This window comes from Myotis daubentonii, chromosome 2, assembly GCF_963259705.1.
Source record: "Myotis daubentonii chromosome 2, mMyoDau2.1, whole genome shotgun sequence".
NCBI lineage: Eukaryota > Metazoa > Chordata > Mammalia > Chiroptera > Vespertilionidae > Myotis > Myotis daubentonii.
Genome location: NC_081841.1, coordinates 160,013,724 through 160,038,295, shown reverse-complemented (window position 1 = coordinate 160,038,295; position 24,572 = coordinate 160,013,724). Strand labels below are relative to the sequence as shown.

The 24,572-nt window shown below is 39.3% G+C and overlaps 1 protein-coding gene across 7 annotated transcripts in view; it reads left to right on the top strand.

Moving 5' to 3' along the window:
• The window catches only part of KLF12 (KLF transcription factor 12), a 446,001-nt gene that overhangs the window by 411,313 nt on the left and 10,116 nt on the right, over positions 1 to 24,572 (top strand). For all 7 annotated transcript variants that reach the window (XM_059684825.1, XM_059684830.1, XM_059684828.1 and 4 more), the window contains one exon: positions 8,513 to 8,670. In XM_059684825.1, the coding sequence (XP_059540808.1) occupies positions 8,513 to 8,670 (158 nt within the window). The remainder of the gene's footprint in view (positions 1 to 8,512; positions 8,671 to 24,572) is intronic.

Below are 24,572 nucleotides of genomic sequence, written 5' to 3'. Positions count from 1 at the left end.
CTCATGTTGTGGTGACCCCAACCATAAAATTATTTTCGTTGCTACTTCGTAACTGTAATGCTGCTACTGTTATGAATTGTAATGTAAATATCTGATATGCAGGATGTATTTTCATTGTAACAAATTGAACATAATTAAAGCGTAGTGATTAATCCCAAAACAAGATGTAATTATATATGTCTTTTCCGATAGTCTTAGGCGACCCCTGTGAAAGGGTCGTTGACCCCAAAGGGGTCGCCACCCACAGGTTGAGAACCGCTGGCCTAGAGAGTTGTTTGAATCTTAGGGCATTGAGAGCTGTGCCTGGCACATGGTGAGCATTCACTGAATGTCAGTTGTCATTGTCATCCTCAAGCATGTCCCCAGTTCTGTTGAGATTGTCTGTGTGAAACTGCTAGGGTACCTTCTAGTCCACTGTTTTCTGCTCTGGTTTTAAAATTTGTGATGTGTGTGCCCTCTTTCTGTTTTTAAAAGAATGTCCTAACTTTTTTTTTTTTTTTTAACTCTTACAGAAACTCCAATTTCAGTGAAGGGCATCTCAACCCACTAAGGTCACATGTGACAAACGGTCTTTCATTACCTGCTGATTACAGTTAACCTTAATTTCTTTCATGGCAGTCATGCGGTGCCTTCTATTTAAATAGAGCTGTTCCTGGATGTGACTTTTCAAGCCTCTCTGGATTTAATTCTAATTTAACCTGCCATTCCAACTGGGACTATTGTGCAACTGAAGTCATGATTCACTCATTTGTTCTCTCTAGATCTAATTATTACCCACTCAGTGCCTAGGAGGCCCCTCAGGCGTTCCTTCACTATTCTAAATGTTCTAACCTTCTGGGGAAGGGAGTGGGTCCTTAGTTATTGTTTCTTTGAACCGTACAGATGTGTTTAGTGCACTTTCTGGGAAAACACTAGCCCTGTTTCCCTCCACTGTTTTCATCATACCAAGCTTATGACTAAGAATTCCTGGAAGAATCCTATGCTGGCATATGCAGTACTTACCTGTGCGTCCCATGCTTTAGAACAAGGCCAGCTTTTGAAGCACAGAGGTCAGTTTTCATGCAGTTGAGGATATCTTAAGTGCCTTTTAACAAAGTAAATATTGCCTAGAAAGCTTGGGCGGAATAGAAACACCCAGAGGGTCATTATAGCTATTCTGTTACCAAATGCCATGCTTCTGAGCCCCGGAGTGAGACAGGACAGGATGGCATTGCTGAGAGAAAGGATCGTTCCTTCACCCTTTGCCACTTACCTAGATGCTAACTAGGATCAAAGGGAAGATTTTTATTTTATTCACCAGCATCCTATGTATGTTCAGAGGGATCTCAGTGGCCTCCCACTGAGAATTTTAATTGTAAACGATGCTTTAGAATGCCCTTCTCTTGAACTTAGAACAAAGAACTGAGGTACTCACGTACATATGGGGTATTTTAAATATTTTTTTAATTTTTCAATTACAGTTAATGTGCACAATACTATATTGATTTCAAGTGTACAAACCAGGGATTAGACACTTATATAACTTAAGAAGTGATCACTCTGATAAAACTCATCTCACATGGTACATAGTTATTCCAATATTATTGAACTAGAGGCTCGGTACATGACATTTGTGCACTGGGGGGGTGTCCTCAGCCCGGCCTGCACCGTCTCTGGGACCCCTTGAGAAGAGTCACTAGGCCTGGCTAGCATTCAGGGCCTATTGGGGCTTTCCCCCAGCTGCACCCCTGCCGCTTTAACTGCTTGCCATCTATGCAGCGCTGCCCTCCCCACCCCCACCTCCGGTCGCCTCCCTCTCCAGGCAACAGGCGTGGAGTGCAATCACTTGGTTGGCCTGGGCCTCCCTTTACAGGAAGATTGATCGCTGGGCCCCGTGATCGATCACCCCGCAGAGGGAGGCTCCGCTCACTCGCTGCAGCGCCCCCAGCCGGGTAGCCTGGGCCTCCCTCTTTGGCCATTGCGGAGCCCCTCCCACCCCCTCAATCATTCACCCCGCCAGCTGGTGGCCTGGTCCTCCCTCTGCAGGGCAATCATAGGGCGATGGCGGGGCCCCCCAACCAATCGCAACGCACCTGCCTTGGCTGGCCTAGTGCCAGTTCATGTCATAGCGTGGTCGTCCGGACAGTTGTTCGGCTGTTTGGTCATTTGGTCAATTTGCATATTATGCTTACATTATTATAGATATATTCTTTCTCTACACTGTACTTTACATTCTCCTGAACTATTCTGTAACTACCAATTTTTATTTCTTGATCCCTTCACCTTTTTCACCCACACTCCCTCCCATCTGGCATCCATCAAAAGGTTCTCTTGTATCTATTCTGCTTGTTTGTTTATTTTGTTTTTTAGATTACACATATGAGTGAAATCATATGACATGGGTCTCTGTCTGACTTATTTCACACAGCACAATACCCTCTAGGTCCATCCATGCTGTTGCAGATGGCAGGAGTTCATTCATTTTTTATGACTGAGTCATTTCCCATTGTACTATATGTATGCACTACTTCTTCTTTACCCACTCATCTACTGATGAACACTTAGCTTGCTTCCATATCTTGGCTATTGTAAATGATGCTGCAATGGACATAAAGATGCATATGTCTTTTTGATTTAGTGTTTTGGATTTCTTCAGATAAATACTCAGAAGTGGAATTGCTGGGTTCTTCTTTGTCTCTTTTATAGCCTTTGTTTTAAAGTCTCTTTTGTCTGGTATAAGTATTGCTACTCCAACTTTTTTGTTTGTTTCCATTTTTAGCAAATATTATTTTCCATCTCTTTATTTCCAGCTTATGTGTGCTTTTTAATCTGAAGTGAGTCTCTTGTAGACAGCATATGTAAGGGTATTGTCTTTTTATCCATTGAGCCACCCTATATATTTTCATTGGAGCATTTAATCCATTTGCATTTAAAGTAATTGTTGGTAGACATGTATTTATTGCCATTTTATTATACATATTTTTTATCCTTTTTTATTCTTCTTCTTAAAGAAGAAACTTTAACATTTCTTATAATACTCATTTGATGATGATGAAGTCTTTAGCTTTTTCTTGTCTGAGAAACCTTATTTCTCCCTTGATTCAAAATGATAACTTTCCTGGGTAGAGTAATCTTGGTTATAAGTTATTGCTTCTCATCAATGAATATTTATTGCCACTCCCTTCTGGCCTGCAAAGTTTCACCTGGAAGTCTTATGGGAGCACCCTTCTAGGTAACTAACTGCTTTTCTCTTGCTGCTTTTAAGATTCTCTCTTTGTCTTTAACCTTTGCCATTTTAATTATGATGTGTCTTGGTATGGGTCTCTTTGGATTCATCTTGTTTGGGACTCTCTTTGTTTCCTGGACTTATGTGTCTTTTTCCTTCACCAGGGTAAGGAGGTTTTCAGTCATTATTTCTTCAAATAGGTTCTCACACCCTTGCTCTCTCTCTCTTCTCCTGGTACATGTAATTTTAATGGTTACCCGCATTCCTTTCTATTTAGTAGCCACTTTGGAATAGCACTTAAAATATGAAACTTAGGTAAATGAGAGAAAGAGTTAGAGCAAGGAATTGCGGAACCATTATCTAAAGATTTGCAATCAAAGGATCCTAGTGAAAATAAATTAATCACAGGGGTTAATTGATTATATTAAATTAAAAATTAGGAATGCCTAACTTAATACACTAATTCATTCTTTCATTCTTCCTATTTAACAAGAATTCCTTGAATGTCCACAATAGGCTCTAGAGCAGTGACTCCCAACCTGGGGAGCAATGTGATTTTTAAGGGGGACAATTCGAGAATGAGTTATTAATAGTGAATTTTTTGCATTTCTTATGGTTCTAAGGGCCTCATATACAATATATAAATATATATTGTGACATATTATGCATTTCAGTTCTCTATTATATGTTTTGAAATTTTATTTGCTATTTTTATATCACTTCATATTATTATTTTTTTAAACAATTTCTTAGTGATTTCTTCCTCAGTACTTCAGCTGTCCTTGGGTTCTTTTATTTTTCTCTTTCATGGATACCATGTTCTTTGGAAGCTTGTTTAGACCAAGTTAATGGCCTTTTAGACTTCCTCTATGTGAATAGGACTTCACTTTTTGAATAATAAGAATTCTGTGTCACAGGGGATCATCAGGATTTTAAAGATGTGTTGGTGGGGCATGGCCAAGAAAAGGTGGGGAACCACTGCTCTAGAGTTATAAATGGACTTGGTACCAGCATCTTGACTGTCACATTTCTTGCCATGGAATTGACTGGCTAACCCCCCTACACATGGCTGTCTTCTAACAGTCCCAGCCAACTGCAGAACATGCTGTGGGCGCCAGGACAACAGCAGTTCCCTGTGGACTTGGACTGTCCTCTCCTCTTCCCTGTGTCCTTTAAGTTCTTCTGCACTGCTGGTCCCCTTTTCCCTCAGCCCCACTTACCTTCCCACTTTTCCACAAAGCGATCAAATAAGTAGTGCTGAAAGGTACAGCCCAGCTGAAGTTTCTTTGACGTATGAGGATAACTCTGCCATTTAAAAAGGGGAACCAAGGAGTATTCTTACCATCACATGTCCTTTTAAGTCCAGCTTTGTTGGGTACCGTTATTAATTGCATATACCTTTTTAAAAAATTATTTTCATTTTTATTGCACATATAAAATGTTCTTTATAATGTCCCAAAAAATATTCTCTTTAAAATGAGGAAAACAAGGGTACAAAGTTTTGTAGCATTAAAGATATCCTCCTAACAGGTCTTTGTTATCATGTAAGTTAAGAACTCTTAGGGAAGTAATTTCATGCCATTCTGTAGCCTTTGCTCTCCTTCCCCTGCCCGGCATATAGTTCAGTGGTCGATGGACTGCATAGCAGCATTGCTTCATTGGGCCTTTACAGACCTGCTCAGTAGTTACTTGGTTTTGACTTCAGATTTACTAGTATTGCTCACTTTTCTCTATATGCACCAATACATAGCAAGAGAAATGGAGAATCAACTACAGACAAAACAATATGTGTGTAATTATGCATAGTAAGATTTAAACGTCTTCACATCTATAATAATAAAAGGGTAATATGCTAATTAGTGCATACGTTTTCTGGACATCATTCTGGACGTCCTTCCTGACAAAGTCAGGCCAGAGGGAAGCCAGCCCGGGTCCCAGGTGCTTGCGGGTGGCCTGAGGAGGGAGAAGCCTGGGTCCCGGGTGCCAGAGAGAAGCCAGTGCCGGCGGCTGGGGGAAGGAAGGCCTACTCTTGCACAAATTTTCGTGCATCAGGCCTCTAGTTAGTATATATAAAGTAGTGTACCAAAAAAAGGGCTCTTATTATAGACTTTAAGTTATAATTTGAAGGAAACAAATACCATATTATTTTCTCCATTTAGAAGATGGCAAACATATAAAAACACAAAAGTTTCTGTTTTTGAGGTTCCCAGTACCAAGATCCATATTTATTGTCCTGACTAGATGTTCAGGAAATGTTGCCCTATTTTCACACATACAATCTTATTTGTTCACAAGAACCACACCCTTGTCAGGACTGACTAAAGCCGTTCTTTTATGAGCATGCCAGTCACACCGTTTTGACTCTTTTCACAATAGGCTCCAATCCCTGCAACTGAGATAGTTATGTAGAAAACCACAAATCCACATTGACTGATAAGAAGGCTGGAAAAAGTGGCTTAGATAACTCTTTTTTTTTTTTTTCATTCTAATAGAGATCTTACATAAAACTGTTTAAGACACAGTAGATAAACATCGTTTCTATTTTAACTTACCTAATAATATAAAGCTTTTGCTACTGAATCTTTTTACAAGTAAAAAGATATATTGAAAACTTGAAAGGCACATGTGTAGAAGGAGACATTTAAGAACAGTTGATTGGCCCTAGTCAGTGTGGTTCAGTTGGTTTGGCATCATCTGGTGTACTATAGGGCTGCCAGATCAATTCCTGGTCAGGGTACATGCCCAGGTTGCAGGCTCTGATCCCAGGGAGGGGTGTGCAGGAGACAGCCAATGGATGTTGCTCTCACATCGATGTTTCTCTCTTTCTCCCTTTCCATTCCTCTCTAAAAATCAATAAAAATATGTTAGAAAAATAAATTTAAAAAGTTGATTGGAGCAATGTTATAGTAAAATCTTAGAAATAACCTAACAGCATGGAGGGACCTGGAGAGTATTTTGCTAAGGGAAATAAGTCAGTCAGGGAAAGACAAGTATCTCATGATTTCATTCATATGTAGAATCTAATGAACAAAAATAAACTGATGGACAAAATAGACGTAGAAGCATGGAACAGACTGATGAATCTCAGAAGGGAGGTGGGGGTGGGTGGGTTGGTGGGGAGAGATTAACCAAAGAACAAATGCATAGACACCTAACCCATGGACACAGACAATTGTGTGGTGAAAGTGTTGGGGGATGGCAGATGCGGGGGGACATATGTAATACTTTCAACAATAAAGATAAATAAACTTAAAAAGAAAGAATCTTGTGGCCATCACTTTGGAAGTGGATTTTAAAACTCTTGGATGGCCCTAACCGTTTTCCTCAGTGGTTAGAGCATCAGCTCTTGGAAGGATCACGAGTTCAATTCTGATCAAGGGCAGGTACCTTGGTTGTAGGCTTGGTCCCCAACGCCTGCCAGGGTGCATGCAGTAGGCTACCAATCAATGTGCCTCTCTCACGTCGATATTTCTCTATCTATGTTTCTCCCCCTCTTTCCATTCTCTCTAAAAGCCAATGGAAAAATATCCCTGGGTGAGGATTAACAAAAATAAATAAATAAATAATAAATAAATAAATAAATAAATATCTGGAATGAATATGTGTTGGACTATTATCATATTTCATCTAAGTCAGGTATCAACCAATTAAAGCCCATGGACCAATACAGCCCATTCTTTGTTTTATAAATAAAGTTTTACTGGAACATAGCTTACTCATTTGTTTATATTTTGTCCATAGCTACTTTTATGCTATAATTACAGAGTTGATTTGTTACAACATAGACTCTTTGGCTCTCAAAATGCAAATCAAATATTTACTATCTATCTCTTTACAGAAAAAGTTTACCAACCCCTGACCTAAGTTAAAATGTCATCTATTGAAAAATGTACAATTGGTTTATGTACCATTGCTAAAGAAAAAACAGTATGCCAGTTAAACTGTGACAAGCTACTAATTTTAAGAATCCTAATTTTGGCAACATTAAAATATTGAAAAAATCATCTTGGAATTAATCATGATATATAGGACTTCAATAAATAAACTGCTGTGTTCGTATCAACATGGACAGATCTCAAATGCTTAATGTTTCATGAAAAACCATTTTCAGAATGATGTGAACAGTGTATTACGTTATCTCTTAAGAAGCACAAAGCAATATTATGAGTTTTGATGAATGCAAATATGGGTACGTAAGCATAATTTAAAAGAACTGGAAGGATTTAAAGAAAACTGATGATAGAGGAGGGGAAGGGATCAGGCTGATTATAGAAGACAAAGGAGATTTATCTCAAGCTATAATTTACAGGGTTTTATTTTAAAGGTGATTTATTAATACAAAATACATTTTTAAAGCATCAACACATGGGAAAACTGGAAGAAAATATGTCAAAATATCAACAGTGGTAAATTTGTTATAGCAGAAGTATGGCGTAGTACAGTAGACATATTTAATTCTATTTCACTATAATTTTTTTAAACTTCATGAGTAACGAAAAATGAGTCATGTTCTTCATTTCTACTGCAATCAAAAGAGATTAAGGTTTGAAGAAGTGCATGTTAATCAATTACCTGGCGTTACAAGCTAATCCTGTTTTTCTACCATGGCATTAAGATTAAACAACGTGCAAGTTGGGGCCAAATTTCATAGTTAGACTTTTTTTTACCTTAATGGTGGTACAGCTAATCTTTAAATACAATGAACTTTATTCCTCACCATGAAAAACCACCAACTGTAAAAGTTAAATGTCAGGTGCATTTTACCGAACAGAAATAGCTTGTCATGAGTCATGTAATTGATGTACGGATGCACTTCTTTCAGCCCGACCTCACTTGTTTTGAAATGTACATTGTGATTTTTCACGATTTTCTCTGTTGTCACGTGCAGCTCAGACCCTTGTGTTACTTATTAAATGCTTTCATTTTTGTCACTTGTCTATAGCAGGACTTCCTAGAGTATTCTCTATAAGCGTGTTCAGAAATTCACAATTTTAAGGTATAATTGCAACACCACCAGCTTTTTCTTATTCAAAAATGAGGATCAGGTCACCTGCCACTGCTTTCATTTAGGTTTTGTTTTTGTCTTGTTGTTGGTTTAAGCATGTCTTTCCCTCTTTAGGAGTGTTTCACCAGAAATAGATCGAACTGCCTGCCTTTGAGACTGAGAAATGAAACGGGTCTGGGAAATGTGGGCCGGGGCCTTGCGTCTGTGTGAAGCTTAGGCTGTGAGACGAAGGTCTCCTGCTACGAGGACCAAGACAGACTGCTGTGTTTCTCACTGTTTAACTCCATTTTTTCTCTTTCCAGTTCCATTTCACCATTTAGTATTGAGAGCACAAGACGCCAGAGACGGTCTGAATCCCCAGACTCCAGAAAACGGCGGATTCACAGATGTGATTTTGAGGGATGCAACAAAGTGTACACAAAAAGTTCTCACCTGAAGGCTCATCGGAGGACACACACAGGTACAGCTCCGCAGGGCTTCTCGCCGAGGGTCAGGGAGAGTCCAAAAGGGCCAGCTGCTCACCTCCGGAGCCACAAGGTGCTGGATGGTGTCATCGCACGCATTTCCTCAGTTCAGTTCCTTTCTGAGCAGAATGCTTTCCCTCCCTCAGCTGACAAAGGCTTAAGTCTTGGTGAACTTTAGCAACCAGTGAAGTATTTCTTCTATGTCTCTGCAAAGTAATGGAAAAAGTATCCTCAGGTGAGGATGAACAAAAAGCAAATGAAAATACATAACCACACTATATTAACCATTTCCCAGCTGAGGTAGTAAAGTCATTCACGTCATCCTTTGCCATTTTTGAGCCACGTTCTTATAAGAGACACTTGCAAGGCTCCTTTCCAGAGACTGCCCCGCAACTCCTCACGTGAAAGCAGGGGTCGTGTGTGTGTGTGTGTGTGTGTGTGTGTGTGTGTGTGTGTGTGTGTGATGAAGTGATGGCAGAGGAGGAGGCCTGCCTGAAGTCACAAAAGCATTATTAGATCAGAAATTGACTTTTTTGCTCATTTAATGCATTATACTTTTAATACTTACAAAATAATCAACACATTTTGCAAATTCCCTCTTCCCTCTTCCTTCCCTGCCTCCAATACCTTCCACTTTTCCCACTGAGTTTCAGTTTACTCCCTCTCCATTGTTCCTGAGATTCCCCAGGAGAAGTTTTCTTCTGTTTCTTAGGTACTATTTTTGAATCAGTTTCTTTATCATTGGGGCAAAGAATGAAGTAGAGAGAGATGAAAATGAGTAACATGTTTTACTCTATCACTAGATAGTGAACAAAATTATAGTATGATCAAGTCAGAGTACTTTTATGGGACCATTTCTGCTTAAATAATAAAAGAATGACCTTTCTTCAGTTAGTCATCGTATATTTTAAATTACCTTCTTTTCCCTGAACTTTCTAAACTACATATTAGCCTCATTTTCATACAGACACCTCTATTCCATTTATCCAAGTGATGAACAATGACAGAGAGGAAAAGGTTTAACTTGGTACTATTAAGGGATATGACTCCATGGCGTTACAAGATTACAAGTTCTACCATATACTGTGGAAGTAGGGCAGACATGATGTACGCATTGTAATTCAAAGCAATATAAACATTGCGTGCTGAAGTGGAATTCATTAGCTTGGCTTACTAGTCAAATGAAGTCATAGACTTCTGGGGTCCAAATGGTTTCAGAATCTAGTTTGTTTCCTAACTAGGGGGATCCTGTGGGTGTCATCTCTCACAGAGGTCAGGTCACTGCTGTGCTGCTCTCTGCACACTTATACACCTTTGATTTAACCTTCACACCTGTGACTGCAGCTGTCATCATCTCCTGTGTGTACAAGTGTGGTTCCTGATCGAGTATTGTTCACACAGCCATCATTTTCCCATCTCTTTTCAAGCACTTTGAGTGTCAGAGAGCTTATTCTTATGCAAAATAAGTTGGGTGACATTTCTGAGGGCATATTCTTTGTATAGTAGATAATTAAATACTTGGGTTTAAAATCAGTAAAGAGTTAGTAACTAGACTAATAATTTGTGTTTTTTTAAGTGAGACATAATCGACATATAACATTGTATAAGTTTAAGGTGTACAATGTGTTGATTTGATATATTTATGTATTGCGATATGATTACTCCCATATCTTAGCTAACAACTCTATGGTGTCACGTAATTATCATTTCTTTTTTGTAGGGAGAACAGTTTGTTTACTATAATCACCATGCTGTGCATTAGATCTCCAGAACTTATTTATCCCCTAGTCATAAGTTTGTACCCTTACCATGCCCTCTCTTGCCATGTTGAATTGTTTCTTACAGTGGTGTTTGGCTCTCGGTCCCTTGACTGGGCTAACTCCAATTATCACACTGTAATTTTCACTTCCTGATCCTGGTGATCCTCGTAACACTGGCATGAACCACTGGCAACTTCATTTCTCCAGACACCCTCAGTTCTCTCAGCCACATCTTTCTAGATATACTCCAAGTTATCACTGTGTCTTTTTCAGTTTTCCACACCACAAGTTGAGGGAACAGGTCTTGTTAATGGACATCTCTTAACAGAGTCAAAGATAATGTTAAGTCTTTTAACAGTTGATTTTCTGTTAGGTCATCTAAATTTAAAAAAAGAAAAACTGCTGAAAACTAGGTCTTGTCCATCCCCTGTACCTGTAACTGATTTCTTTTAAACCTAAACATGCAAATTTTAGTTGGACCCGTCCCTCAAATGATGGCTCCTTCGGGACTGCACGCATACCTCAGAGATATTGCAGGTTCAGTTTCAGACCATTGCAGTAAAGCGAGTCATAATATTTTCATTGATGGAGAGTTTTGCCTTCAGTTTGTTACTTAAAAAACAAACAAACAAAAAACCAAAGGTGTGAACACCTGCGAATCACAATAAAGCAAAGCTCAATACAGCGAGATATGCCTTGGTGGGTTCCTCTCCCTGGGTGTGTGTAGCCATAGTCTGGATGATCTCCTGTAGGAGACACAGGCCAGCATCATTACTGTGAAGGCTGCGCATACACCTTCAAGTCTGGGAGATAGTTATTTTATATCCATTTTACTGATTTGGACCCATTATTCTATTAAATTAAAATGACTTTGAACCCTCTTCCCATCCAACTTGCTGTTAGTATAGTATCTCTCTCCTCCAGCTTCTCTATTTTTGCCAGATATTGAGTAGGACAGGTTCAAAGAAAAAGCTCTGAGAGCTGATCCTAGAAACTTCTATCCCTGTGGGTCTTAATTCATCAATCAGTAATTAAAATCCACCTAATTATCCGACATCTAATCCATATTTCTTGATCCCTTAGCTACATTAAAAAGTCTATGTGAAATTCCTGCTATAAACCATATGCCAAATTCATTCATCCACTTAGCAGAGTGACATTGCGCAAGGTGTAGTTTTCTAAACTATCAATCAAAGCACAGTATTTTTCAAAAGAAAGAATGAAATTTGGTTTATTTGCTGCCACTGGTTCAAAGTGAGCCCATACTGATTCCTGATTTACAATTATTTGTAAGATTTCATAACTTCGTGTTCAAAATGAAATCAACACAGGTTCTGTTGGGATTCGGTTGGCTTGCTTTGCTTTCAATAAATATCTTCTTAGCCTTACCTTTTGCTTCAGGCATATTGAGCAAGTTATTTGTGTGTGACTGGCAATAATGTGAAGTTTGGGATTATGGATTATAACAGATGACTTATGAGAACTACTCATGCTATGGGAGATAAGCAAGTAGCAATGAGAAGCTTTCTTTGAGCAAGTCACATTAATTTTACCTTTAACATTGATCTTTTGCTTTATGAGTACATGATCAAGTCCTCTATTTAGGACTCAGACAGCAAATGAAACATTTGTAAGAATGTGAAAGAGGAACATTTTCTAGATATTAGCAAGGAAGTTAGAGTTTAAAAAAAGTGCTGAAGAATACCTTTATAAAAGAAAAATAATTAAGGATTATTTTGTAAATGTGCAGTTTAAATAATGGCATAAAGATTTGATCAAATATTTTAAATGTCTTAACTGACTCCTACAAGTGGTAAATTATTTAAGGCCTGTTAAAAAAGTAGGGGGAAAAAAACAAACAAATATATATATCTCAGTAATCACACACACACGTGATTGTCAACAGGTAATTGTTCCTATTCACTGGTCTAAATTGTGTGTGATTTATCTCCATGAAGCAGTGTACAGTGCATTTAAATAAATATGCAGTATATGTAAATGAATGGTCATTTAAATCTGGGCTATACACAACTACTATGTACTGTGAATTTCTCTCATTTCATTTTAAGAATTAAAGTCATTATTAAATGGTTTAAGTGTGAATTTTAGAAGAAAATATTTTCATGAATTTGGCATTGCTGTTTAAAATTCTTAATATTTTCTAAAAATACATGCCACAGCATTTTCTCAAAGGCAGCACAATAAGCAAATTACACTCAGACAGCAGTGATTCCAAAGCCACTAGATGGTGCACTAGCACCAGATGTTGGGCAGGTCTGGCCTCAGAGGGCCTGAAAAAGAGGAAACTAGAACCCTCTAGCGGTCTGCATGACATGAGGCGATTGTCCGTGATCTGCAGAATTTCACAGTTTAATGATGAACAAGGAAAAGGCAAAATAAAGATAAATGATAAATTTTAAACCAGAATTTTAAGAAAGTAATTGCAACATATTAAAATATTTAGTTCCAAATGAATCTGGAAATATTTTATATTCCAACATGATAGCCTGTTCTCTAATAAATCTATGAGGCTCATTTAGCCAATTTTATCTAATATTCATTTTAATTCCTGTGAAAACTGTATACTTAAATTTTAAAATTAGTAAACATAAAGAAGTCACATTTCTTATCTATGTTTGTCAAAATTATTCATATATGAATTTTACACATCCAGGACTTTAACTCACAAAGATGCTTTTAAAATATGAACCAATTTTGAATTTAAAATCTCTAAAATATGTCCTTTCCTACTTTTACAAATGAATGAAATGATGCACTATTTAGCTCTTCCCTTGAGGAACGAAACCTTTGTAATTAATACCATATGCTATAATTAATATCTGATAATGGTTTTGTATTTGGAATGCACACATAGACGCCTATACACATCCATCTTGAATGCTTACAGACCCCAGCCTTTTTACTTTTTTTTATTTGCCTCATTCCTTCTCGTTGCTCTTCCTATATTTCTTGCTTCTAATTTGACAACTTGTTTTATTGGATGAGATTCTGAAATGGTTTGATGATGTTTCTACAAAGAAAAGCATGTGTTCTCTGACAGCTATGCATCTTGGTGGCCTTTAGTTCACAAGTCCGTGGTCGCTAATCTTACCTTCGGTAGTAGTGTGCTGCCTCTGCTTTCACATCTATCTTCATTAATTAAATAACTCACTACATATAAAGCTCCACATCAGACCCTCTGTCTAGATTCATTGTTAGATAAAGCATAGGGCTTAGTGATGTCAAGATAATTAATCACTTAAGAGCAAGCTGACATTTTTGTCAAGTAAAAATCCTCTTCTCATAAGTTGTTTGTAAGTCCTGGTGAAATAGTTCACAGATATAAGCCATATTGGTAACTGTTGAGAAATAGAAAACTAGAAAAGAAATAGCACCAGATCTGAAGACAGGAGACAAAAGTCTGAATCTGTCTTTGTTCCCTAACTGGTTGGTGAACTTAAACAAGCTGCTCTGTGAATCTCAGGCCTTCTGTTCCTTTTTTAACTTTAAACATAAACATGCCGAGTTGTTACATAATTACCACAGGGGACACATTTTTATACCCCCAGTAAGTATGACGACTACTACATTGTAGGGCCTCAATAATATTTGTTGAATTGAAATTGTATATGTATGGATACTGATATGGACGTATGTTATTATTGTGAACAATAGCTTCAAGACAAAAAAAAGTTTGGATAATGTAGTATACACTCGCATTAATCACCTATCTCTTTACTTCAGACCCTACTAATTTAAAATTTATATAATTTAGAAAAAGTTGGAGTAAAGCTAACTGTTGTTTAATAGGCCCTTTTGTCATTTTAATAAAACAATAGTGTCAATAATCTTTTAAAGAATATACTTAAAATAGTAAAGCATAGTGCCCATTCAAAAGGACCCATTCATAGACAAATTCAACAAGAGAAATATATATTGAGAACTGTCCATGTCTGAGACACTATAGATTTTCTTCTTGAAAATGACAGAGACATAAACCCCATCATCAATGAACTTGTCCATGCGTGTACTAGATAAGACTCATCAAAATAGTCATAACGAAGGCCAAGTGTGCAAAACCCTATAATAAAGGCACGAGAACAATGACAAAGGAATACAGTAGGAGCTGTCTCTTATGGCCAGACAGTGTGGGGACACCTTCCTATGCCGGGCGTGCAAGGCCCCTCTCATCCCGTTCATCTGTTCAACATCATTTGCTGGCCCTTTCCCTACTTCCACCCCCCCCCCCCATTCCTCAGCCATACAAATGAACGAATCTCCAGATATGCCCCACTGCACGGAGCCCATTCTTCCCCCTTCCTGCAATGGCCTGCCTCAGTGCCTCCTTTCTCCTTGCTTCTCTAGTTGGTAAACTATTTATTTGTTGAAACTGCCTCAATATCACCTTGTCCCTGAAGGTCTCTGACCACCCTCCTTCCTAGGCAGGTAGAATTCCATCCTCTATGACCCTAAAGCACTTGGAAATGTCCCTGATGTAGCAGCTTGATGCTCTGAAGGGAAGGTATGTGGGAAACACTGGAGCAGCAGAAACAGCAGGTGTCTGATTGGGCATGATGGAGGGGAAGGGGAGACTTTGGAGATAAAGGGGTGTGTGTGGTGAGGAGGACAGAGTGCTGTAAACAGACATGGAGACCGACCGTAGGTGGGAGTGAGCTGATACTTCCTGAGGCCCTGCCAGGCCCCATGCACAGCGCTCAGCTCTGCTAGTGCTTCCACATTGTAACCACATCTGTAAATCCCTTGAAAGGTGAGAGCACTTGTCCCCTAGCCTGTTGTAGTCAAGCAGTGGAGCTGGGATTCTAGTTTCGGTTTCTCTAGAGCCTGGCCTGTTGTCAGCACTCCTGCTCTCAGACACATTTGCTAACAACCTGCCGGTCTCCTCCCCGCCAGGGCCACCCTCCGCAGTCACCTACCGATTTAGGTCACTGAAGTACTTTGAAGTAATGAGACACGAGCGACTTTCAATGGTCTATTTTTAAGGCTTCTCACTAACTTGAACTAGTCTTTCTTCCCAGTCTGCTACAATTTTACTTTGTTGGAAAACCGGTAACAAGACAAGGACCAGAAATCTTAACAGATAAATTAAGCCACCTGGAGTGCTTGCTGGACACCCAGCTCTGTGAACAGTAAAGGGAGTGATGTAAAGATGAGGACAGCCAGGAGTTCTCACTCCGGCCGGGGAGACAACCCCGTCCTCAAACATCCACCACGCCGAGTGCGGTAGGAAAGCCCGGAGGCACAAATCGCCAAAGCAGCACAGAAGGGGCGATGCATCCCGAGTGCCGGGGTAACATCACCGACCCACGTGCACACGCACTAAAGTGCCACCTCTGAAAATGAGGCCGAAGAATCTGGATCGGTAACAAAATGCTGTGAAAGTATCTCATTTGTTTTCACTTCTGGAAAAGGAGTTATTTTAACCTGTCATAGAGAGCTACTGTGTAGAAACACACCGAACCTAAGATGTACAGTTACCTGGATGCAGGCACCAGTGCTGTACGAATTCGATTCAGTTTGTTTTTTTAAAATGTTACCTTATTTATTTTTTTAAAAATTCATCTTTTTTTTAAAATTGTATTTTATTGATTATTTACAGAGAGGAAGGGAGAGAGATAGAGAGTTAGAAACATCGATGATAGAGAAACATGGATCAGCTGCCTCCTGCACACCCCCTACTGAGGATGTGCCCGCAACCAAGGTACATGCCCTTGACCGGAATCGAACCTGGGACCCTTGAGTCTGCAGGCCGACGCTCTATCCACTGAGCCAAACTGGTCAGGGCAAACTTCATCTTTTTTATTCATTTAGAAAAGTAAAGGCTTCTAAAACAGCCTACCAGTTCTTAATTCTGTTGTCGTTAGTACATGAGTCATCCGTGACCGTGGGAAGGTAAAAAATTATGACAGTGCTCCCCATTTCCCTTCCCTTTCTTCAGGTTTTCTTCTGTCATAGAGCCCTCACAGCTGTGTTGTAAGGAGTGGGGTAGGAACGTCTCCAGCCCTCGTACTTCCTCACCCTCTGCCGAAGAGTAACTGGATTATGATTGCCAGTCATCTTTTTCAGAATGGCAAGATTAACTATTATTTATATAATATTTGTGGCCTTATTGGAATTATGAATGATAATGAGAAACTATTTTTGTAGAAAATATATTCTCCATTAAAGAAAATATGTAAAAATAATGTTTAAGATAATTCCATAAAAATCTTGATAACAAGAATAATTATCAAGTAAATATATCCATCACATATTGTATTCCTAATTTTAAAGGTTTAAAAAGATTATTTTTTGCAGGTAGACCTTTAAATGGCACTAGTTTTAAATAAAAACCTTTCAAATTATTTTCCTTTTTGAATATACACACATATATATATATATGTAGTTTAAAATGAGTAGACTTTGTTTTTTTAAACAGCTTTTGGTTTACAGAAAAAGAGCAGAAAGTTTAGAGTCTCCACATTCACCCTCCTCCCCCACTCCCTGGTGACCCTTATTATTAACATCTGGCATCAGTGTGGTGCATTTGTTACAACTGATGAGCCAATCTATACTAATAAAAGCCTAGGTGGCCCTCGCAAGCAACATTGTCACAAGATGGCCGCACGCACAGTGGAGGCGGGGCCCAGTGACCACTCTGTGTGGTGAGGCCTGGGGGTCCCACAGCTCCGCACGGCACAGAGGAGGCAGGCCCCAGTGGAGGAGGCAGGTTGTGGCAGGGGAGGGCAGTTGTGGGCAATCGGGCCAGCAGGGTAGCAGTTAGAGGGCAATCAGGCTGGCAGGCAGAAGTGGTTAGGGGCAATCAGTCAGGCAGGCAGGCAAGTGGTTAGGAGCCAGCGGTCCCAGATTGTGAGAGGAATGTCCGACTGCCAGTTTAGGCCCAATCCCTGAAGTCGGACATCCCCTGAGGGGTCCCAGATTGGAGAGGGTGCAGGCCGGGCTGAGGGACACCCCCCCCCCCCCCGCACGAATTTCATGCACCGGGGCACTAGTAGTGATATATTGTTTTTAACTAAGGCCCATAGTTTACATTAGAGTTCACTCTTGGTGGTGTGCATTCTATGGGTTTAGATAATGAAATGCATCACCATCTGTGTCTGTATGACACAGAATAGTTTCACTGCCTAAAAATCCTGTGTTCTACTTATTCATCCTTCCTTCCATCTCTCCTCCACCCTCATAAATTATAGGCAAATACAGATCTTTTTACTGACTCCATAGTTTTATCTTTTCCAGAATGTCATGTAATTGGAATCATAGAGTATATAGCCTTTTTTTAGATTGGCTTCTTGCACTTAACATTATGCATTTAAGGTTCCCCCATGTTTTCCAGTGGCTTGACAGCTCATTTCTTTTTTTAGGTTCCAATATTTACTCTTATTTATTTTTTATTTTTTATTAAATTTATTAGAGTAACATTGGTTAATAAAATTTTATAGATTTCAAGTGTGTAATTCTATAATACATCATCTATATATTGCATTGTGTGTTCACTACCCAAAGTCAAGTCTCCTTCCAGTACCATATATTTGACCCCCTTTACCCTTTTTATAATCCCCCCACCCCCTCAAAAACAAATATTCAAATTCATTAAATAGGATAAAATTGTAGAATGCATACAATGAAAGCAGTACTCCCTTTGTTTCACATAAGAAGTATTTGAATTAAATTAGTTTCATTCATTTAATCAGTAAGCATTTATTAGCACAGAGCACTGTGCTAGGTTCTGGAGGTACAGTGATGAACAAAGGTCAAAGATGTCCTCAGTGCCATGCTGCTGAGTGGGGTGGGCAGACAGGAAAACCACCAGACACAGTGGGCTGTGATGAGAGTTTTAACACAGGTGTGTGCAGAATGCCAAGAGCTACATGGTCAGGCTGCCTTTCAGGAAGTTTTCATTTAATCCAGTGCAGACAATAACTTGGAGGGGTAGGACATAAGAGAGGGAAACAGAACCATTGGCATTGGTGAGCGGTGGTGAGAATCTAAAGAAAGGCTGACCAGCACAGTGTGGGTAAAGGAAGTGAGGAGAACTAGACAGATACTTGGAAGACAGAGCTGGCAGATGTCATAGTCAGGTTGGGGCAGGTAGAGACTAACAGATAGGAAGGAGTCCAAGACATCTCTCCAGGTGGAGATATGTATGACTTGATACCTCAGTAGATGGAGTTGCCTTTTTTTCCCAGATAGACAAACAGAAGGAGGAACATGTCTTGTCTAGGTGGTAGATGCTGAGTAGAGTTTTGGTCATGTTGAGGTTGCTTTCAGACTGTCAGTTGGAAATGTCTTATCTCTGTGTTGCTTAGGAGAGAGACCAAGGTGTAGATTCTTCAGAATCTTTCCCTTATGAGTTGTGGTGGAAGCCATGGGAGCCAAAAAAAACATGCAGATGAGAAGTCAAAGTCAAAATCTTGGTAAACATTTATGTAACAAGTAAAGGAAGAGGTCTCTGCAAAAGAAACTGAGGAAAAAGTAACCAGACCCACAGGAAAATAAATATTGTGACTACATGGAAATAAACTCAGAACAGCCAAATAAAGTACTATCTTAGACCTTGAACTTTTTGTTTTGAGTAAAATATGTTTTTATTATATGATATTTTTGTTTATTTATATTTGATTTCTAGATGAGAAGGGCTAAGCCTCTGTGTTAACACATTGTCTGTACTGTAACTGCTAATTCACATTCTTAGCCTGCTGGTCCAGTTCTGACTAGATACCCTGATTTAGTAAAGCAGTGATTTCAAGTATTCAGAAGCATTATAAAGTATTGGTTAAGATTATGAACTTTGGTGTTAGACTCCCAGGGTTCAAATCCCACCTCCACCACATACTAACTCTGATGAAGTGGGGTTGGTTATTGCAACTACTTCATCAGGAAATTGTCAAAGTTAAATGAGTTCAGATCCAGAAAGCTCTTAGAGACAAGTGTGGTAAATAGAAAGTACTATCTACTTTAATTTTTTTTTAATCAAAGAGATCCATTATGGCCCTAACCGGTTTGTCTCAGTGGATAGAGCGTCGGCCTGCGGACTCAAGGGTCCCAGGTTTGATTCCGGTCAAGGGCATGTACCTTGGTTGCGGGCACATCCCCAGTGAGGAGTGTGCAGGAGGCAGCTGATCGATGTTTCTCTCTCATTGATGTTTCTCTCTATCTCTCTCCCTTCCTCTCTGTAAAAAATCAATAAAATTTTTTTTTTTTTAAAAAAAAGAGAGAGATCCATTATGGAATTGCATGGGGAAGGTCTTTTTGACACATAATGAAAAAGATAATCAATTAATTCAGACCAGAAAATTCTGTGGGGCAGAGACTAACATATTGATTGAGTTGACAGAACCAAATGGATCAGGCAAATTATGGAACAGATTGGTCTGTTTGGCCTAAAAAATAATTTTATATATAAAATGTTAGAAAAATCAAGATTAGTATAGGCATCCTAATTACCTGAAAAACCTTAATTTATTTCCTTAAAAATTGCAAAAGGATCTATTTTTAATTTTTTATTGCTTATATTTCTTAACAAAAACAATTGTTTTGTGTTTGTTTTTTAATTGATTTGAGAGAGAGCAAAGGGAAGAGGGAGGGAAGTAGAGAGAGAGAGAGAGAGAGAAACATCAATTTATTGTTTCACTTATTTATGCATTCACTGGTTGATTCTTACATATGCTGTGACCCAGGATCAAACCCAAAACCTTGGTGTATCGGGATGACACCCGAACCAACTGAGCTACCTGGGCAGAGACAAAAACAAAAATTCTGAATTTCATAACCTTACAATTGAACAGCCTTTATTGAGCACCTTTCATTTACCAGGCACATGGCCTGTGTATTTCTAAGTTTCACAACAATGCTTGTAAGAATAGTGGTCCCCATTACAGGTGGGGGACCATGTTTCTGAAAACTTAACTCTCTAGCTTGAGACTGAATTGTCGGTCAGTACTGAGCCTGCATTGGAGCATGCACTCGGCCTTATTTCAAAGCCTGTCCTCTTCCATGCCCCCTTCACCCCACCAAGAAGGAAGGCAGCTAGTCTACCCCTGGACAATTTAGGGGTCTTGTATCCAATCTCAGCTCTAGCTTTCTGTTTTCTCATTTTAAAAGCACCTAGTTTCCTTCCAGATCCAAAATTCTGTGAACTTTTATGAACTAATGTAACAGAAACCAGAAGACAAGATAAAAATCTTGATTCTGGTTTTTTCTCCCTCATATGCAAATACCATTCCTCAAGTGAAACAGATTGTCACAGCAAATATGTTGAACCTTGAGTGTAATGAAGCTCATTTGTCAGTGTCTGGGGCACCTTTTTATAAAAGTTAAACCAGGAATCATTTCAGAAATGTACTTCTGAACCAAAGAAAATGCTAGTTTCCTGTTGCAAAAGGTGTTCCTTTTCAGTTGCTTGAGAAAATAATAGAGAAGCTGATGTGAGAACATGGGTGTTTTGTTTGACCCAAGCATTTTCAAACTGCACATTCCTCTTATGTGTATTGCTCACACGTCATTTTAATATGAAAGGGCACCTGTCTTTTGTCTCAGTACAAATTTACCTTTCAGCACTTCCCATGGTGAAATGGGAGGTACCTGAAAAAGTTATTTTTGTTTCGTGAGTTTTGGGAATCCTTTCAATACCTGGTGTTTTCTTTAGCCTTTATTATGCCTTCTGCTGGGTAAATGTCATGGAAATGCATTTAGTGACTCTTAATCCTTTTCTTTAACTCAAATTGAAAGAGACAGCAGTTCTCATAATAAATCACTTTGTTGACTGTTTAAAAAAAAATCCTAATGTGAGTTTTTATTTTCCCAGAACACTTAATTAGAATTCTTGCCTGTGAAAGCGTGTGCACAAACACACGCACACGCACACGCACACCACAACACACACACAGGCTGATATGCATAACAAATTATATTTAACATAAACCCGAAATGTAGAGTTAAAAAGAGTATTTTAGAATGAAAATTAACAAACCCTCTTTTTTAGGGATGGTCTTTTTTTCAAAAACTTTACAGGATTATTTTACTTTAGTAAATAGAAGCTCTTGCTCTTAGTTTCGGGTAACATTTTATTTTTCAGATGCTTTTATAGTTTAGTCCAGGTTTTTTTGTGGGGAGGGGAGAGTGTTTTTTGTCATTGTTTTGTTGTTTTAGAGAACTGGGGGAGGGCAGAAATTGTGCTAAAATGGTCAGATTCTTTTAGTTAAATACAAAAAGTGGAAATGGCTTGTGGATTCCTCAGGACCTCCACTTCAGAATTGAAGACTTAGAAGTTAAGCCCCCACACGTGGCGGGGGAGGGGGGATGGCTTAGGTTAAACTCCCAATTACTCAGCTTGTGTCCTTTGATTTTCCTCATACAGTAGCAACTTAAAAAAATCATTTACTGTCTTAGCTGGTTTGGCTTGGTGGATAGAGCGTCAGCCTGCAGACTGAAGGGTTCCAGATTCGATTCCAGTCAAGGGCATGTACCTTGGTTGTGGGCACATCCCCAATAGGGGATGTGCAGGAAGCAGCTGATCAATGTTTCTCTCTCATCGATGTTTCTAGCTCTCTATCCCTCTCCCTTCCTCTCTGTAAAAAAATCAATAAAGTATATTTTTAAAAAAATCATTTACTAAGACATATGCCATGCCATTTTCTATCATTGCATTATTTCATAGGATTAATATAAGGAAAATCAAAGGGGATGTGATGGTGCATTCAAAACTTTCAATTATTTTGAAAAATGTTGAATATATTTTCAATGATGTTGCCATAAGGGATTGTAAGTGTATTTTGGGGTTAGAAAAAAGGAGCAAAGAAGATGGGCAGCCTATTTTCATTTTTAGTTTATTTCTAGGGAAAACAGTTTTGAATAGTATATTTGCAGAATTCTAGTTGAAATGAGTTTAAGGACAATTCACTATTCCTAAAGAAATTACTAGAAGTCATGTGTACTATCGCAGTCGTTCAGCCTGATGCAGACCAGCTGTGAGCAGCAGAACATGGACCTGGGGAGAAGCCTGACTCCTTTTGTTGTCCAAGCCAACACTTCCCATAAGAAGACTTTTGTGGGAAACTTACCTGCCATTCTTTCTCTACCGTTGGCTGTTTTTTTTTAAATCCTCACCAGAAGACATGCTTTTTTTTTTTAGTTTATTTTAGAGACATAGAAAGGAAGAGGTACAGAGAGAGAGAGAGAAGGAGAGAGAAACATCAATCATCAATCCAGTGCCTCCTGCACTCGCCCCCACCAGGACTGAACTACAACCTGGGTATGTGCCCTGACTGGGACTCGAACTCTCGACCTTTTGGTGTACAAGACAACTGCTCTCCACCCAGCACCAGACAGGGCTACCACTGACGCTTTAACATTAAATTTAGCTTTCTGTTTTCTAGCACGATTTAAAGGAAAGAAAGAATTTTGTCTGTTCTTCATTATATCCTTCAAAGATCATTTATGCACACTATAATATATCTTACAAACTTACCATTTTAATTAGTTTTATTCACATCAGGAAGTTAGTTTCTGTTATCTTAATTTGTTTATAAGATTATACCCTTTAAATTGTTCAAAGCACAAGCACAAAGTGTAAAGTGCTGTTTAATACAATGTAGTAGCCACTGAAGTTGTTCTTATATCTGTTTCTAAAACTTGACTAGTTCAAAAGGAGCATTTCTTGTTTGTTTGTTTTATAATGAGATGCTAGGCACTGGGTGGGTACAATCAAAACCTAGGTCTGTCTTTAGCGAGGGCCAGGCGCCAGCTAGCTCCCTGCCTACTCGGAGTAGCCGTCTCCTCTCCCCCCACCTCCATAGCTTGGCCTCTTACTTTGAAACGAGATTAGAAGATGTTGCTTTTTCCTGCTTTCTTTTTTGTTTTTAAACATGGAAATAGAATACCCATTTCCCAATTTTATTAAGAAGGTAGTAAGGACAAGGAATCTATAATAATAAAGGTGTAATGTGCTAATTAGACCAGATATCCTTCTGAATATTCTTCCAGACAAAACCGGGGCCCGAGTGAAGCCTGGGTCCTGGGTGCCTGCTGGCGGCTGGAGGGAAGCCCAGGTTCCGGGTGCCAGAGGGAAGCCGGTGCCAGCAGCCAGGGGAAGGAAGGCCTACTCTTGCACGAATTTTTATGCATCGGGCCTCTAGTATTTAGCATAAGATTTTTTTGATGTTTAAAAGAGACCATTATAAACTTTTGAACAATAATAGATACAGAGGCAGAGCTGCCTCAAACAGATTGTCAAACTGCAGCGGGAAGGCCGGGGTGGGTTGGGGGGCAGAAGGGAGGGGGGTAAGAGATCAACCAAAGGACTTGTATGCATGCATATAAGCATAACCAATGGACATAAGATACTGGGGGGTAGGGGAGGCTAGGGGACTGTCAAGGGCGGGGGGAAAAAATGGACACATATGTAATACCCGTTGTAATACTTTAAGCAATAAAAAAAACGGTAAAAGAATCTATACATTTTTGTAAGAAAATTTTCAAGGGAAACTCATTTATCACTCAGATAATTAAATTTACTGGTTTTTGACATACTTTATCCTTCCTCTCCTCCTCAGTGGAGGTTTACATTCTTTGTTTATGCCTTCATTAATCACTCAGCCCCTAGTAACTTATAAGCTTACTAGAGGCCCAGTGCACAGATTCGTGCACAGGTGGGGTTCCTCAGCCTGGCCTGTGGGGATCGAGCTGAAATTGGCTCTCTGACATCCCCTGAGGGGTCCCGGATTTCGAGAGGGTACAGGCCAGGCCGAGGGACCCCACTGGTGCACAATTGGGGCTGGGGAGAGATCATGGAAGGGCTCCAGGGCATGTCTGGCCCACCTCAGCCAGACCCCAGTAGCAAGCTAACCTACCAATCGGAGTGTCTTCCCCCAGTGGTCAGTGTGCGTCATAGTGACCGGTCAAATGAATGGTCAGACACTTAGCATATTAGGCTTTTATTATATATGATTGTTATTTTTATTGGTTTTATTCATGACTAGGGAAATATATGCCTCTTGTATTTTTGAGGTCTATTCCCTTATCTCCTTTGTTATTAAGGCATAATTAGCATATAACATACCAGTTTTGGGTGTACAACATAATGGTTTGATATTTTTATGTTACAAAATGATCACTCAATAAGT